This window comes from Phoenix dactylifera, chromosome 7, assembly GCF_051530095.1.
Source record: "Phoenix dactylifera cultivar Ajwa chromosome 7, Ajwa_hap1_PhDact_Kaust_v1.1, whole genome shotgun sequence".
NCBI classification, from domain to species: domain Eukaryota; kingdom Viridiplantae; phylum Streptophyta; class Magnoliopsida; order Arecales; family Arecaceae; genus Phoenix; species Phoenix dactylifera.
This window is the reverse complement of record NC_143196.1, coordinates 35,662,264-35,677,853: the sequence shown is the minus strand read 5'-3', so window position 1 is coordinate 35,677,853 and position 15,590 is coordinate 35,662,264. Positions and strand designations below refer to the sequence as shown.

General features: G+C 38.5%; 2 protein-coding genes across 9 annotated transcripts; one reads left to right on the top strand and one right to left on the bottom strand.

Moving 5' to 3' along the window:
- On the top strand, window positions 1–4,474 carry MENG (S-adenosyl-L-methionine-dependent methyltransferases superfamily protein). 8 transcript variants are annotated; one of them, XR_016396064.1, is made up of 10 exons: window positions 211–440; window positions 511–575; window positions 748–838; window positions 1,899–1,987; window positions 2,317–2,450; window positions 2,537–2,598; window positions 2,920–3,019; window positions 3,573–3,740; window positions 3,878–4,049; window positions 4,166–4,474. XR_016396064.1 is itself a non-coding variant. In XM_039120429.3 (8 exons), the coding sequence occupies exons 1-8, from the start codon at window positions 321–323 to the stop codon at window positions 3,671–3,673; spliced, it is 762 nt and encodes a 253-aa protein (XP_038976357.3). In that variant the 5' UTR covers window positions 211–320; the 3' UTR covers window positions 3,674–3,836. The 8 variants fall into 8 exon arrangements, 5 of the variants coding, with proteins under 5 accessions (XP_038976357.3, XP_088558152.2, XP_088558153.2 ...); XR_016396063.1 differs by having other exon boundaries at window positions 3,878–4,474; XM_039120429.3 differs by lacking the exons at window positions 3,878–4,049; window positions 4,166–4,474 and having other exon boundaries at window positions 3,573–3,836.
- Window positions 4,475–4,702: 228 nt separating this feature from the next.
- Window positions 4,703–13,579, bottom strand: LOC120107237 (cysteine-rich receptor-like protein kinase 3). Its single transcript, XM_039120427.3, has 8 exons — window positions 12,843–13,579; window positions 12,299–12,678; window positions 7,005–7,109; window positions 6,770–6,909; window positions 6,482–6,689; window positions 6,153–6,387; window positions 5,721–5,877; window positions 4,703–5,463 (listed from the first exon to the last, which is right to left on the bottom strand). The coding sequence occupies exons 1-8, from the start codon at window positions 13,358–13,360 to the stop codon at window positions 5,143–5,145; spliced, it is 2,064 nt and encodes a 687-aa protein (XP_038976355.3). The 5' UTR covers window positions 13,361–13,579; the 3' UTR covers window positions 4,703–5,142.
- Window positions 13,580–15,590: the final 2,011 nt, after the last annotated feature.

Sequence of the window (15,590 nt, the reverse complement as noted above, 5' to 3'; positions counted from 1 at the left end):
ATGCGCACAAGGATCGATCCCTTGGAAAATTTTGTGCTTCACCTCACGTGCATATATATATATATATATATATCCTAGAGAGAATCCGTTTGAAAGGCTTACGTGTAAAGTCGAGAGGTGGTCCGAAGTTTCAAGACGTGTCCCTACAATTTTTTCTTCTTTTTTTTTTTGTTTTGTTTTTGCTTCTGGCCCTGACAATTATGACATGACCGCCACCTTATAATTATATCCCATGGATGGATTTGCGGCTGCTGCGGCTCCTCTCTTCCGATAGCGTTATCAGTGTGGGTCCGTGACGAACTCCAGCCGCTTCCTTCGCCATGGCTTCTGCCGCTCCACCTCCCGCCTCCTCCTCTTGGGGGTGCGGTCGTCGACGTCGAGTCCGGTGCTCCGCCGAACGCCAGGGGCTCTTTAGCCGCATCGCTCCCGTCTACGACAACGTACGCACCACCTCCTGCGAACGCGATCTCTTTCATTTTTGTCTATTAATTCGTAAAATTATTGTAGCAGCTGAACGAGGTGCTGAGCCTCGGCCAGCATCGGATCTGGAAGAGGATGTCCGTCTCTTGGGCCGGGTAACGGCACTTACACCGCTCCCCCCCCATCTTTCCTTTCCCTTTCCGGCCTTTTTCTTTCTTTTTAATTTTTTGCTACCCCTTCTCCCCCTTTTACTAAAAAAGAAGGAGAAGACTATTTACTAGTTTTTCAAAAGAAATAGCAGTCATAATAGCAATAATCCTAATACAGAGCGAAAAGGAGCGATCGAGTTCTAGATTTGTGCTGTGGAAGCGGTGATCTGGCGTTCCTCCTGTCCCAGAAAGTCGGACCTGATGGCCAGGTGCTGCTGCTTCCGATTCTCTATTTTCTCCGCTTCCCTTTCTTTTCCTTCTTCTTCTTCTCAATTATTCTAATAATAGGTTTCGTACTAAGTTGATCCCTGATAAAGTTGCTGGGGGCGCTGGAGTTTTGCTCTGTGCTAGTTAAATCATGTACATAGCAGCTATGAGAATTTCGTTTCTTGCGCCCGAATTCGAATTCCCCCTTGGCGGCCTGGCGTTCCCCAGTAAACCCTAAGTAGCGTCCGCCTTACCATTTTGCATCACGGTCGGGTATGGAGGCTTATTTATACGATTTAGCATTGGATTGTTGCCGAGTTAAGAATTCGATTTTTTTTTTTCAAAAACAAAAAGAGGAACTTGGTGTACATTTCATTTGATACGTCGTGTTTCGTTCTTGGATGGTAGCTATGTTTTTAGGGTCTCCCTTTGTATTTATTATCTGTTCTCAATCTATTTTTGCTCTTAAGTTATTAAGACTGGGCGCCTAGAGCCCCTGGCTGCTTGTCTGCCATGTACAATCTCTTACTAACATCAGACCTGGGAGTTGTTGCACCTTTTTCATATCAAGGTACCAGCTTAACGATTCCTTTACGGACGAGGGGAGTGGAGGCCTTGCATTTGCCTTGGAAAACAATCTAATTAGCGAAGATCTTACATTTATGCACGGAACACAACGAAAAGAACCTGTATTTCTGCCCCCTGTTCATTGGAGCCTCATCCCTTCTCTGCACTCATTCCTCCATCAATCTAGCATCTCGTCATCTTTTTCTTTTTTTTTTTACCTCGGTTTACCTTGTTTACATTTCCATTCTATAGTAAAACTTTTGCATGTTTGCACCGATGACTGGATAAACTGGTGCCTTTGAAGATAGTGTGGGTGGTCATAGAGGATGCAATTGCAAATATTCCTGGTGTACTTGATATGCACTTTTGCTCTTTTCCTCTCCTTCCACTTACGTGTTCAGGAGAAGAAGAAAAAGAAAATGATAGATATTAAAAATGTTTTGAGCTGCAATTTTTTTAGTTGGCGGGTCTTATGTTTCACCACAATTCCATCAGGTGAGCGCTCTTGATTTCTCAAAAGATCAATTGTTGATTGCCACGGCTCGTCAAGATTTGTACTGGAAGGCTTGCTACAAGAACATCGAGTAAGCATCAATTAAACTGGAACAGAGAAATATTTTTGAAACCTAAAGGTTTGTAGGTCTGCTTGTTTCATTGACACCTTAGGATTCGCTTCAGTAATCTGGGTAATTTTGAGCAATCTACTCTTTACTTAATGTATGAGAGCCATTTATGGTATCTAATAAACATAGCTGAAATTTCATGGCTCGCCATAGCACTGTACACCAAGTGCTTCTACTTGGATCTTCTGAGTTACAGATAAACTCTGTATAAAGTTTTTGTCTGTAGCAGTGATAGGACATTGTTTCCTTTATATCCTTCTACTGATATCCATATGTGCTGCATGTTGCAGATGGATTGAGGGTGATGCCCTTGAGTTACCATTCGCAGATAGCAACTTTGATGCAATTACAGTTGGATATGGATTACGTAATCTGCTTGACAAACATAAAGCTATGAAGGAGATATTTCGTGTTCTAAAGCCAGGTGTCTGTATTAAATATTAGTTTCCATGAGTCTGATTGCGGCTGTAAGATTCTTATTCATCTCCTTTTTAATGATGGATTTTTCAGGCTCAAGAGTGTCTATATTAGATTTTAACAAGAGCACCTCAACTCTGATAACACAGTCTCAGGTATTTAGTTGCCATGATACCAGGACCAGTAGTGGCACCACCAATCATTTCAAAGAAATGATGTAAGAATTGACCAGGCAAAACACCTGGGACAATCACTTCCCAAGGTTTTGACCTGGAATGTCCACCAAATGTGGGAGGCGTGCAAGTGCTGCGCTATACCCCAGTTTGTATCAGGTTGACCGCTTTGAAGTGGAAGTCTTATTTCCATTAGCAATAGTGCCTGAAGTCTGAGGCACCATGTTTAGAATTTCTTGGGAGACCCGGGGATCATGCTTTTTTAACCTGGGTTAAAAAATAATATGGTCTTTTCTTGTTTAGGAATGGATGATCGACAATGTGGTTGTTCCTGTTGCAAGTAACTACGGGTTCTCGAGAGAGTACAGATACTTGAAAGCCTCAATTGCTGAATATTTAACAGGTTTATTTTCTTTCTTCAAACTTATATATTTCCGTATGCTAACATACTCCTGAATGATATAATATCAACTGCGATGAACTTGTGCACTGCACAGCTAAATCATTTCAACTGGCTCAATTTTGCTGCACAACAAAGTCAATCTAGTTGACAATGAATCCTGGACAAGTGAAACTTAGGCCACTTAATCTGTTGTTTTAGCTCCATCTAAATCTAGGAATCGGCCCCTTCATGAGATGATGTCAAACAGGCAATTGAAACTGTTATAGTATCGGTGAAAGTGAAGCTGCATATTTCTAGGCCTGTCTCATGCCTTTTTTAATGTTCCAATGCGAACGGTAGACCCTAATTCAGTTCTCTGGAACTTTTCTGAAAGGTATATAAGTGGCTTTTATTTTCTTCGGTGTAAAACCGTTGAAGTTCCAAAATTATGAGAAGTACTTTGTACTTCTTAGCATTTATATCTCCATTGCTCAAGGAATTTTGCATCCATTTTGGCCAAAAAACCTATTGCCTGTTTCTTGGTGTTATCTTACGGTTCAACTTTTGTGTGCAGGAAAAGAGTTGGAGAAGCTTGCCAAGGAAGTGGGATTTTCCGATGCTAAGCATTATGAAATTGCTGGAGGCCTCATGGGAAATTTGGTGGCAGCTCGATAGTGGACAGGACAAGCACTTCGGTGTAATTTTGGAATGCTGATTTTTAAAGAGCGTTGGTTTGTAAATAGTGAGTCCTGTAGAACAGTTTAAAACCACATGGTCGGTTGTGCATGGACCTAATCTGCTTCTGAATGCAATGCATAAATATTTTAGTTCTATGAAAGGTGATTGCTGAAATGTGATTGGTGCTTGATCACTGATCAGGTATGTTTCGGCTGCTTCTGGTAACAAGACTGAACTATTGGATGGTTGGTTGGGGATCGCTGATCGCAGAGACGCAGAACCATTTTAACTTGTCATTGCGGTCTATCCTATCAAGCCATGCCACCTTTTGATGCAATTACCATGTCGTTCGGTTAATGAAAGCTTCCGAAGGGTAATGCTTACATGTATCCACACATTCGCACGCACGAATCTACTACTTGATTGTTGTAACAAATTCACAATCCATGTAGAGTCTGACTCCATAAATCTGCTGTGTATATTGTATAGAATAAATGGAAAGGGAAAAAGACGATTAGGGAAACTAGATGCACGTCTGTCTGCCACCTTACATTCAGTCCTTTCACCAGCCACGAGAAGCAGGTCGGGCAGCTGCCCGTGACTTCATATTGCGGGTTTTTCCCCTTACAGATAATTTGCATCTGTTGTTGGAATTAGCGGCCACCAAATGGGGATGGCTGCCCGGATGTTGATGCATGCCATTTTAAAATAATAACCCATATATTTATCATGATCTTTGTCATTCCAAGTTCCTTGAAAAATTTATTGTTTTTTCATCAACAAAAAAAAAAAAAGAAATTTTATTTTTTTTCCCTCAAGAACTTGCTATGTGGAAGCTGTCTCCATCGGTACAACCTCGTCGTTCCACTTCCCTGATTCAGGCATGCTATCAGCACAAGCAGTGTCATTTGTCGTCCAAAAATGTCTAATAAAGAGCACATGGCTATCGATCAATTGGAATAACTTGAGAAGTTTCAGTAGTTTGTTGAAAACGTAATGAAGCCAAACATAATTCAGATATCAATATAGCATTGTGAAGGTCCCAGCATTCAATGATTTTTATATAACATCTCAAGTTTCCAGCCAAGCTTCACAAGCCGGTCTCTCAATGACCGGCCTAAATTTTACAGGTAGGTTAACAAAAGAAAGGAGAAAGTTTTTAGATTTTTGACGCTGTTAATAATTTGAAGCAGTATGACTCTTAGGTAAATGTTTCAGTAGCAAGCAAAATTTGGTGCTTCAATGGTCTCATCAATCATGATCAAAAGTTACACAGCACAACGTTGCTTAGATGCACCCTTGATTCAACTAAGACCGATGGCTCAAATCCAGAAAAAATTTGCAACCTATGCTCTGAATCTTGCCAAACTGTTCATAACTTAAGAGTAATTTGATCCCTAGCAAGGACATCAGTATCAGAAAAACCAATTGATAATCATTCAAGAAAGGATTTTCCCCCTCTTGTTTCATCTAGGCTCAAGTATACTGATTGTTGTACTGTTAATTGAAGATGCACTGGATCCATGCTGCGAGTAAATTTTCTTTGGTGCTGCTAATGCATTTTCTGTGCCATAACCGAGAAATGGTGGTGGGGTTGGTTGGGTGATGGTATCATCCTCCTTGAGCATTTTAACTACCGCTGACATTGATGGTCTCAGTTCTGCAGATAATTGCGCACAAAGCAGCCCAATGTGGAGTGCCCTAGATGCCTTCTCCAAGGGAAAATTACCTTCTAGTACTGGATCAACAGCTTCCGGCATTCTATTCGATGTATAACAATTCCAGACCTGAAAAAGGAGCCAGATATAATGTAACATCTTTCTTTCTTTTTATTTTTCTTTGCTGTCGCTGTTGTGCTTTTTCTTTTCCTTTCTTTTTTTTTCTTTTGCATGTTGCTGTTTGCTGGGTGGGGGGGGGGGGGGGGGGGGGGGGGGGGGGTGGTTTCAAAAAGATAAATGACTGGTAAGATTGATGGCTTTGTTCTACTTCCAAACTACAGTTTTCTGATATGAGAAATTATGAGTATCAGGAAATAGAATATTACCATCTGTAGAACACCAAGTGGATTATTAGATTGTTCGTCTTTTCTGGAATTGTTCCTCTTTCCAGTGACAACTTCAATTAAAAGAACCCCAAAACTGAATACATCTGCCTTTTCCGTCAATTTGCCACTAGCAAGATACTCAGGAGCCATGTAGCCTCTACAAAACAAGTATTTGTAATAATTAGTACAAAAAATATGAACTGTTTACTCCTGGCTATATGCATCATCTGAAGTGAAAAGTATGAGTTCGGCACAGTAATGTTTGCAATATTCATTCAATTAGCAGCATCTAGCCAGCTCATCTGCTTCAAAAATGTAAAAGGAAGCAAAGATATCGTAGAAACTCCAAGACATGATTGAATGCTATTTCCAATGCTATAATATTAAAAAATAAGGACTGCTAACACAAGCCAAACTAGGAATTATACTTACAAGGTTCCAGCTATGGCAGTGGTGATGTGAGTTTTATCCCCTGGAAGCAATCTAACAAGCCCAAAATCAGCAATTTTGGGAGAGTAGCTCTCATCAAGCAATATATTGCTGAGTTTTATATCTCTATGCACAATCCGTAACTGTGATTCTTCATGAAGATAGGCCAAACCCTCTGCAGCCCCGACAATGATGTTGTATCTCATTTCCCAGCTAAGCAGCTGAGCATTCCTCCTATCTGTATCAAGAAAAGAAAAACCTAGCATTTTAAGATGGGATTTGATGGCGAAAAATGTCATGCACAGTTCAGCACTATCAAAATAGTATATCACCAGAAAAGTAATAACAGAGGCTCTTATTCGGAACATATTCATAAACAAGAAGGCTTTCGGGGCCAGTGATGCTGCAGCCCAACAGCTTGACAAGATTTTTATGATCAATTGTACTTATCAAATTGATTTCATTGAAGAACTTTTCCCATTGTCCTGTATGAAAAAATAACCTCTTTACTGCCACAACCCTGTCATCTAGTAAAACTCCCTGTCCAAGAAAAAGACTTGACAGTTAGAAGTGGTCCACAAAAGAAAAGTTTCCATGAAGACTTGGTCAGAGGGAATTGCCTTGAACACCGAACCAGATCCTCCCTGACCCAGCTTATTGGAACTGTCAAAATAATTTGTCGCCCTTTCAAGCATTTCATAGTTGAAGTGGAGACTGGATTTTATAACAGTAGCTGCTAAAGCACCCAGTTGCTTCCTCACTGAAATGAAAAGTTTAAGTGGCTCAAATCCCTATTTGTTTGTTAATCATTCTAAGGAATAACATAATTCACGTGTCCAGTAAAGGGAGTTTTACCTGTCCTAGTTTCAACCTTTCTCTTTCCAAAGAAAATAAGTACCATGATAAGCATCAGAATCACCACAATGGGAAAAACCACAGGTAGTTTAATGATGTGCCTGCCTGATAACAAACAGTAATTAATGAATTTAGAAAACCACAAGTGTATAATGGAAATATAGATGAAAGAATAATAGGTTTAGACAGTACCACTGCTAAAAGAAAACCACAATCTCATCCCAAAGAGCTTATAGACATATTTCAGTAGCTATAACAGTGCATGAAGTTAAAATACTGGATTTGTTGGGCAATCCAACATTTTAGTTGAGATACAATGACCACTGCAAGTACGATTGATACAAGTCGAATCACTATACTATGTACATATATAGTAATCCTGAAAACCATTGTCCTTTCCCCCAAACCCTCTTTTACCAGCATCAGAACATTCTACCGCTTAAAAAATTAGTATGACCAATTTTTCAGCCTTTTCATATCAACTCTTGCAAAATCTCCAGGGAAAAAGCCTATATTAGGATCTGTGAGTTGCAACCGTGATTCATGAAATTAGTATCATGTACCATAACTATGTCAGTCCACTCTAAACAGCATGTAGAAATGCCAGGCCCAATAGACGCTCAGCATCCTCAATAGCTAAAAATTTTATGCCCACTACATATGCAATCTTTTATTGTTGTCTCAAATCTTTTATCTTCAAAGATCATTCTATTTTTATATTGTCAAATACTTCATGTTCTCTAGCTTCAGACATGTGAAGTCCTCATACAAGCACCTTATTGAATGAGTCATCCTTGCCCAATGACCGATGTCCATGCCTTTAGGTCTAAGGACACTTCCTCACATCATAAAAATTTCCTCCATGCAACTCTCTGCAGTCCCCATAAATTCGTAACAGTATAGGTAACGAGAAATGAAGACACAGTTCAACATGAGTAACTGCATATACATCTGAGGGATAAATTCTAGCCTAAAAGGCTGATTGAAATGAAATCCTCGAACAAGATCTATTGCATTAAAAAAAAAAAAATCAACCCAATAATTGAAATTGAATTACCAAGATTTCACATCTATTCTAAGATTTTAAGAGTTAATTCTCATGAGCCCAGAACACATGGGTTAAATCAAGGCTCATGCAAGGTTTTCAAACCTTGAGATCTCCGCTACCTAGGAGGGTGGTTGATACTAAGATGGTTCGAGATTCAGCGTTGCATGGATATGGATATGAGAACCGATCACGAACACATATCCAAGTATTTGACTCGGCAAGAGGGGAAAAGGAGATATGGAGATATGTAGGATAAATATTAAATTTTGTTGAAATATATATCTAATTGAAATTCTTTCTTTAAATATTAAAATAAATATTAAATAAATACTTTTGTTAAGGCCCTTCAGGATATATGTTTGTCATTCAATCTATCCAATTAACTTAAGAATAACATTTTTCAAAGTTATGTCAATGCTTAGATCCTTGGATAATGAATAAAAGGAAAGAACATTCACTTCTAATATAAAAATAGAGGGTCAAACTTGTTGGAAGAGCTCAACTCTCCGCCAATCCTTAAAAGCGGCAACCATATCACTTCCTAAATATCCAAGTGTCTGCTATGTATCCCACATGGTATTTTAGGAATCTAGATAACATATCCAAGATCTAGGCCAAAATTTTAGGATCTAGGTATCAAAATTTGGCACAATAAAGTAGTTTCGAGATTAGTTACTATCTTACAAAATTAATTTGAGTATTTAATAATTAAAAATGAATTGCTATGATAAAACCTGATTAGGAAATATTGGCCGATAATTTGATATCATGTTGGATGATATATATATCAAGATAAATCTGTTTATATCAGCTGAGATAATAGGGTCCAAGGCATTGATTTTATTGTCATGATGAATGGCCAAGAATGATAAAAATCAATGCCTCAGCTGAGATGAAAACCTTGGCTATGTGATTTCCTAAAGTTTTATTCAAGAAAATATAGATGGGTCTACATTCATTGTTACTAGGTAGTGCTTCAAATTATATTATTTAAATGTTGAGTTCAAGTGGAATCTTTTAGTATCTATTTTACAAGTTACTTGGGAATTTGTATGCCCTGTGAAATAAGGTTTGTTTGTTATAGGACTATGCTAGCATAAAACCTAGGATACGCATATTTCAAATTGCATGTTGTATCTATATCTAATATGTATCACATGGAAATATACATCAGATATAGGCAGGATCAAATTTTGATAAACTGACCTAACATAGTACATGACGCCCCATATGGAGCCATGATCATACCATTCCATGTTGCTCCTTATTTGTCAATCTGAGTAGATACAGGGTACCACATCGCGTTCCATAATAATACAAAATGAGTACATCCTAATACCCCAATATTTCAAACCTTGGCTAGGATGCATATATGATAGTTATTTTATGTGTCATACTTTTTGAAAACTATAACACGACCCTTTCTGTATATATTTTGGGATGAGAGAAAGGGGTTTTCCTTTTATTTTTTTCATGAATGCTGCTCTCTTAGTAGTGACCAAGATCTGGTGAACTGTGTCGAACCGTCTAGTTTGGGGCATATCGAACCGGACCGGTCGGCCGGCACGGTTCGGAGCATCTAATCGGTTTAGTTTAGCTTTCATTTAGGAGTGAAAAGGAAAGTTCTTCACTTCCCCGCCATTCTTGTAACCGTCACCTGTAATCCGCGCAGGTGTGTCCGCACCCCCTGGAGTGAAGACATAAGTCTCCCCTTGGAATTGGCTGCTTTGCATCTCCCCTCTAGCTCTCCTGACGTTGCGAAGCCTCCTCATGCCTCTCTCTCCCTCTCTCTCTAAATTCGGAGAGTTTTCTCATTGTGAAAAACCCGTCTCTCTCTTTTTCTTTCTCAATTTCTAGAGTTTCCAAAGAGAGGAATCTAGGTCTCTCTCCCTCTCCCTCTTTGTCGATGGCTTAAAGCTCCCCGTAATGGTCCCCATCGCCCTCTCTCCCCCCATCAATGCTTCCCCTCTCTTGAAGCTCCCTCTCCTTCCTCTCCCCCTTCTCCCTCTCCCTCCCTCCTCTCTCACTCTCTCTTCCTCCTCTCCTTCTGCCTCTCCCCTTCCCCCTCCCTATTTTGGTACAATCTAACACGATATGGTACAAAATGGTATTGTATCGAACTGATTGCCGACCAGTACAAGCCCTGATACCGGTCCAGCAAACCTTGGTGATGACCATCATGTATACTCAACTTATGAATTTGAAATAATTGATCTTATTGTATAAAATAGGGATATGATTTATGGTTTTGAATAATGACCATATGATGGAGTTTATAAATATTTGTATGAGCATTCATATGTCATAATCATAAGCAAGCTATGGCTTATGGCTTTTTGGCATATGTATGAACTAATATATTTTTTTCTGGCCACATCCTAGCCACATTCAATCATTGTTTTTTTAAGATTTATCATGTTTCAGCATATCCTTGTCATGTTGTGTCCCTATCCTGAAAACACATTCAATATATGCTTCATATGTTGTCTTCTTAACAATCTGTAACACCAGAGTGACCTGCAGTAGGAATGATCAACCAATGAGGATTCAAAAGCTAACACCAAACAGTCGGGGCAATGCTTTGATGGTTATGGATATTGTGTTAATAATATAAAATAATGTAGCTAAAGATAGTGGTTCTTTGAAAATAATGAAAGCATATAATGTTGATTCCAGAACATGTCCCTAAGATTACATCATTATTCATTTTGGTTACGCAACAATACCATAACAAACTTAGAGACATAAATGCAGCTCATTTAACTTAAGATGCTACAATAAAAGAAAGATTCAATCTCTGATTTAGAATGTCTCCTCGAGAAAAAAATAATCTGATTTAGAACATGTACCGGAAAGCATAATATGCTCAAAATTGTACATCAAATAGAAATGAGTTCCCTACATACATATATGCATTTTAATATATATGTGTGCGTGTGTGTCTGCGTCTGTGCGCGCGCGCGCGCGAATATACATGTGTGTGTGTATATATACATGCATGCATGCATGCATTCTTTCTTCTTTATCCAGACACATTTCCATGTTTACAGAAATCTTTGAGAGCTATTCTTCATGTTGAATAAGCTTAGACCGCATAATAAATACTGTAGGTTTCACTACAAGCTAGCTTGCCTTCTATCATGGATGCCAAGATTCTCTGTTGCCCTGGGCTGCATTAAATTTTGATTTAACACCACTTTGTATAGAATGGTGTTAGGTTGAGTGCCACACAGAAAGTTCTCAAGCTTAGACTGTACCTTGCCAACTCCATATGAGATCATTGTTGTTTGTTAAATTCTTGAAGTGGTAAGACACAGATATGCGTGCATACACGTTTACGTTGATATTGCAAGAAAATGGCTTTATCTACTGTGAACTGAATTGCTGTTGTTCATAAGATTGCTGAAAGTAGATCAAACCACAGAATATCAGAGCATTAAAAAATTTCCCGTATTAGAATTACGCATTTACATGGATATTTCAAGAAAATGGCTTTATCAATTACGATCTAAATTTCTGTTGTTCATAAGTTTTTCAAAAAACTATATTGAACCGCACAATAGTTGAGCATTAACAATCACCTGCCAGAATCACTGATTAATAGACCATTTAAGCTTAATTAGCTGAATCGGGACTGCACGAGCAGGATTTGGTGTGGCTGTGTGGAATTGCATCCCTTCAAACAAATATATAGTAAGGAAGTACTTAAGAAGCAAATGCTGGAGTTGAGTTTTTTTGGAAGGATTCAGAAGCAGATACAGTATCCAAGGTAGAGGTGCCTGGTTACCAAGATTTTAAGTTATTCCTTTTCAGACAATCATCTCATTGTGCTGAACAATAGATCCTCCATTTCTTGAACAAAAACAAGATCCTTTAAATAAAAAGGACAAAATGAAACATTTTTTTTTTTGGGAAAAAAAACTTTGCATCATCTAAGAAAGAAGCATAGGATTTTGCCAGTAGAAATTACAGTTAAAAACCAGAGTTATATGGACAAGTATGTTTCTTTGGTTCTTACCCCTTCTTTTTTCATACTTAGTAGGATAGGAATGGTGCGAACATAATCTTCAATTTCACATATGCGGTGCTTTTTAAAATCAGTATACAAAGGTTGCATGTTGTACCAGAAAAAAAAAAAGAAAAGAAAAATACAATCTTACAAACAAAATGGCAGGATATCCTTGCACAAGAGAAGTAAAATAAGCAAGGTCCATCAAAATGCATTTGCGTAAAACATCCAACTCACCTGCTACTACAACATGGATTTCAAAATCGTTGTGGAGTTGACTGATGGGGTACCTCATGTAACACCCTGATCTCAGCATACTTGCTCCCTGTTTAGGAAAGCAATGACCAATTCTCGTACCTGCATCCGGCAAACACTCTGGGCACGACCTCTTGTTCACGAACTTCCAGCACGGCCCCAACCCATGAACACTCGAATTTTCCTTTCCCACAGAAGCCGCAAAGAAGCTGTCGTTTGGCGGAGCCCGCATGCTCGATTTTCCGACGAACTTTCTGGCGGCTGTTGCGAAAGCAGTCCGGTTCCCGTTCGAATGCACGACGCTGCAGACCAGGTGGTTATCGAGTCCCGGTGCCTCTCCGAAGAAGTCGTAGTCATCGAAGCTGACGGTCGCATATACAAATCGAATGTCGAACGCCAAAATAGATGAATTGGCACCAAAAAAGAAAAGAAAAGAAAGAAAGTTGGATGCGGGAAGTATAGATAGACGAGAAGGAAGGAACACCGATTGTTGTTCCGCAACGGTTATGAGGATCAAATGGTTTACCGGAGATGACAACCATCCAAGTAAATCCGAGCGCCCCGAGTCGGTCTCTCTCCGGGGAAGCATCGGAGGATCTGGGCCTTGCACCAGGCGATGCAGCGGTGACAAGCAGGCCTGGAGAGATGCTCGGAGCACTCACCGGAAGCATAGACCCGGTCGTCGGCCGAGGTTCCCGCGACGACCCTGGCATACCGCTTCGAGGAGACCTGCGGGGCGATGGCCTCCATCGCGCTCCTCAAGTTCTTGGCGAAGGCCAGGCGGTCCGAGGGAGCCGCGGTGCGGGTGCCGCAGATGAGGGTGGCCCGCGAGGCAACCGACAGGTCGACGGAGGACAGCAGCAGCACGAGCACCAGGAACAGAACAGGGGGAGAAGCCTTTAAGATCGAAACGGGGAAGGCTTTCAACAGCGAAGGAAGAGAAAGGGTGAAGGGAATAATAATATCAAGAGCTGAGGACATTTTCGACTCAAGCAGATGGGAGCGGCAGAACCCGGAAAACCCAAGGAAAAGAAAGGAGGGCATGAAGAGGAGCGAGAAGAAACCAGAAAAAGGAGAGGTGTTTGGATGAGGACGATTTCAATTTCGAGCTGCTGGCTGAGCTCCAACTGGGATGGACAGAGGGCAGCAAAAGAGAGGCCATTAATGAGGTGAGAATTGGGTTGCCTGGGACTGGAGGAATGAATGGAAGGAAAGGTTAAGAAGAAGGAATATCGGTGTTTAAAAGGAGAGAGGACACTGCCAAAAATATATAAAAAAACTAAAAGATAATAATAATAATAATAATAATAAAAAGAATGTTTTTAATTGGACTCCTTCTGTACTAACTAAGGCCCTGTTTGGGGAGCTTTTGGAGGGCTAAGAAAGCACTTTCTGGCCCTCCAAAAGTACTTTTAGATGAAAAACTGTGTTTGGTAAATTTTTCAAAAAGCTGTTTCAGCTTTTGCGGGAAGCTGAAAACAGCTTTTGGGAGGAAGCTCCAATTTGGAGCTTTTGGGAGGAAGCTGTTTCAGCTTTTTCGGAAAGCTGTATTTTTGACAAAAATGCCAATATTAAAATAACATAATTACATAGTTTGTCCCTTTATAAACTTAAAAATCTGCTGGAGCCAAGAACCCTAGCCGTCAGACTCCCTTCCATAAGAAAAGGTATTTTTCTTTTCAATTTTGTATGCATCTCTTGAACCACATTTTAGAAGAAAAATTTTTTAATCCTTTTCCATACCTTCCAAAATCAATCTATTGTTTTTTTTTTATCATCAACTTCGCGGCCCATGCTGAGGTCCTCCTCGAGCGTGGACCACGAAGAAGAGCCCCTGGACCGCGGAAAATTATTTTATGGAAAATTATGAAAAATTATTTTATACTAATAATTATAATATTTTATACCTTTATTTTTGTGTTATACTATAAATATAATATCATATTATATTATATCATAATACATTAATATGTTATGTTAAATAATTTAATATTATGTTATATTATGCAAAATTAATTTATACTAATAATTATAATATTTTATACCTTTATTTTTGTATTATACTATAAATATAATATCATATTATATTATATCATAATACATTAATATGTTATGTTAAATAATTTAATATTATGTTATATTATGAAAAATTAATTTATACTAATAATTATAATATTTTATAACTTTATTATTTTATTATACTATAAATATTATATTATATTACATTACATTATAATACATTAATATGTTATTTTAAATAATTTAATATTATGTTATATTATGGAAAATTAATTTATAATAATAATTATAATATTTTATACCTTTATTATTGTATTATACTATAAATATTGTATTATATTACATTACATTATAATACATTAATATGTTATTTTAAATAATTTAATATTATGTTATATTATGAGAAATTAATTTATACTAATAATTATAATATTTTATACTTTTATTATTGTATTATACTATAAATATAATATATATTATATTATATCATCATCCATTAATATGTTATGTTAAATAATTTAATATTATGTTATATTACCAAATATTAATTTACTCTAATAATTATATTACTATTATGCTATATTAACATAATATTATTTTATATTACAATAATATTATACTATATCGTATATTTATGTATTAATTTATGTTATGTTTTATTATGTTCTGTTGTATAATACTATGCAATGTCCTTTATGGTAATTTTGTCATATAAAAGTACTTTCTCAGTTTGTTTACCAAATACAAAACAAAGTACCACAGCACTTTACGAATGTAGTTACCAAACAGCAAACAGCTTTTTATAACAGCTCTACTTCCATCCTTACTTCCTTGAAACTGCCGCTTAGGTCAATTTTAATTCCACACATGCGAGACGACACCTGGCATGCACCATGCAGCGCAGCTCTAAACGCACGCTAGGGGAGCTTTCTCCCGTCTCGCTTGACTTCCCTTGACCTATCAGGGGGAATATAAAGATAAAAAAGCAGCGACAGGTCCCGACAAAGCTTGTATCCGCCCAGCTGCTAGCCACGTGGCAAATGGGCTGGATGCGGAAAACATGCGGTCCGGTTTGATAAGCTTTCTGGCCGATGATGAAGCGGGAACCGCGTGCTGAAGTTTGAGCTGCGCACGAGCAATAGCCGCTCCCCGCAGGCACTTGCAAATCGCCAGGAGGTCATGATGGAAGTAGGAGATGATATCCATATTTTCGACACCCCCTGATTTGGTTGATCAAGGAACACCAAGGTTTCCA

Bases quoted from the DNA above. Each gene is read 5' to 3' on its own strand.
- MENG (XM_039120429.3), top strand. From the start codon at position 321: ATGGCTTCTGCCGCTCCACCTCCCGCCTCCTCCTCTTGGGGGTGCGGT. The intron at 576-747 runs GTAACGGCACTT...ATCCTAATACAG, and splicing joins ATGTCCGTCTCTTGGGCCGG to AGCGAAAAGGAGCGATCGAG. The intron at 2,599-2,919 runs GTATTTAGTTGC...TTTCTTGTTTAG, and splicing joins CTCTGATAACACAGTCTCAG to GAATGGATGATCGACAATGT.
- LOC120107237 (XM_039120427.3), bottom strand. From the start codon at position 13,360: ATGCCCTCCTTTCTTTTCCTTGGGTTTTCCGGGTTCTGCCGCTCCCAT. The intron at 12,679-12,842 runs GTAAACCATTTG...TGCGACCGTCAG, and splicing joins TTGGATGGTTGTCATCTCCG to CTTCGATGACTACGACTTCT. The intron at 6,910-7,004 runs GTAAAACTCCCT...TTTTCATTTCAG, and splicing joins AAAGGTTGAAACTAGGACAG to TGAGGAAGCAACTGGGTGCT.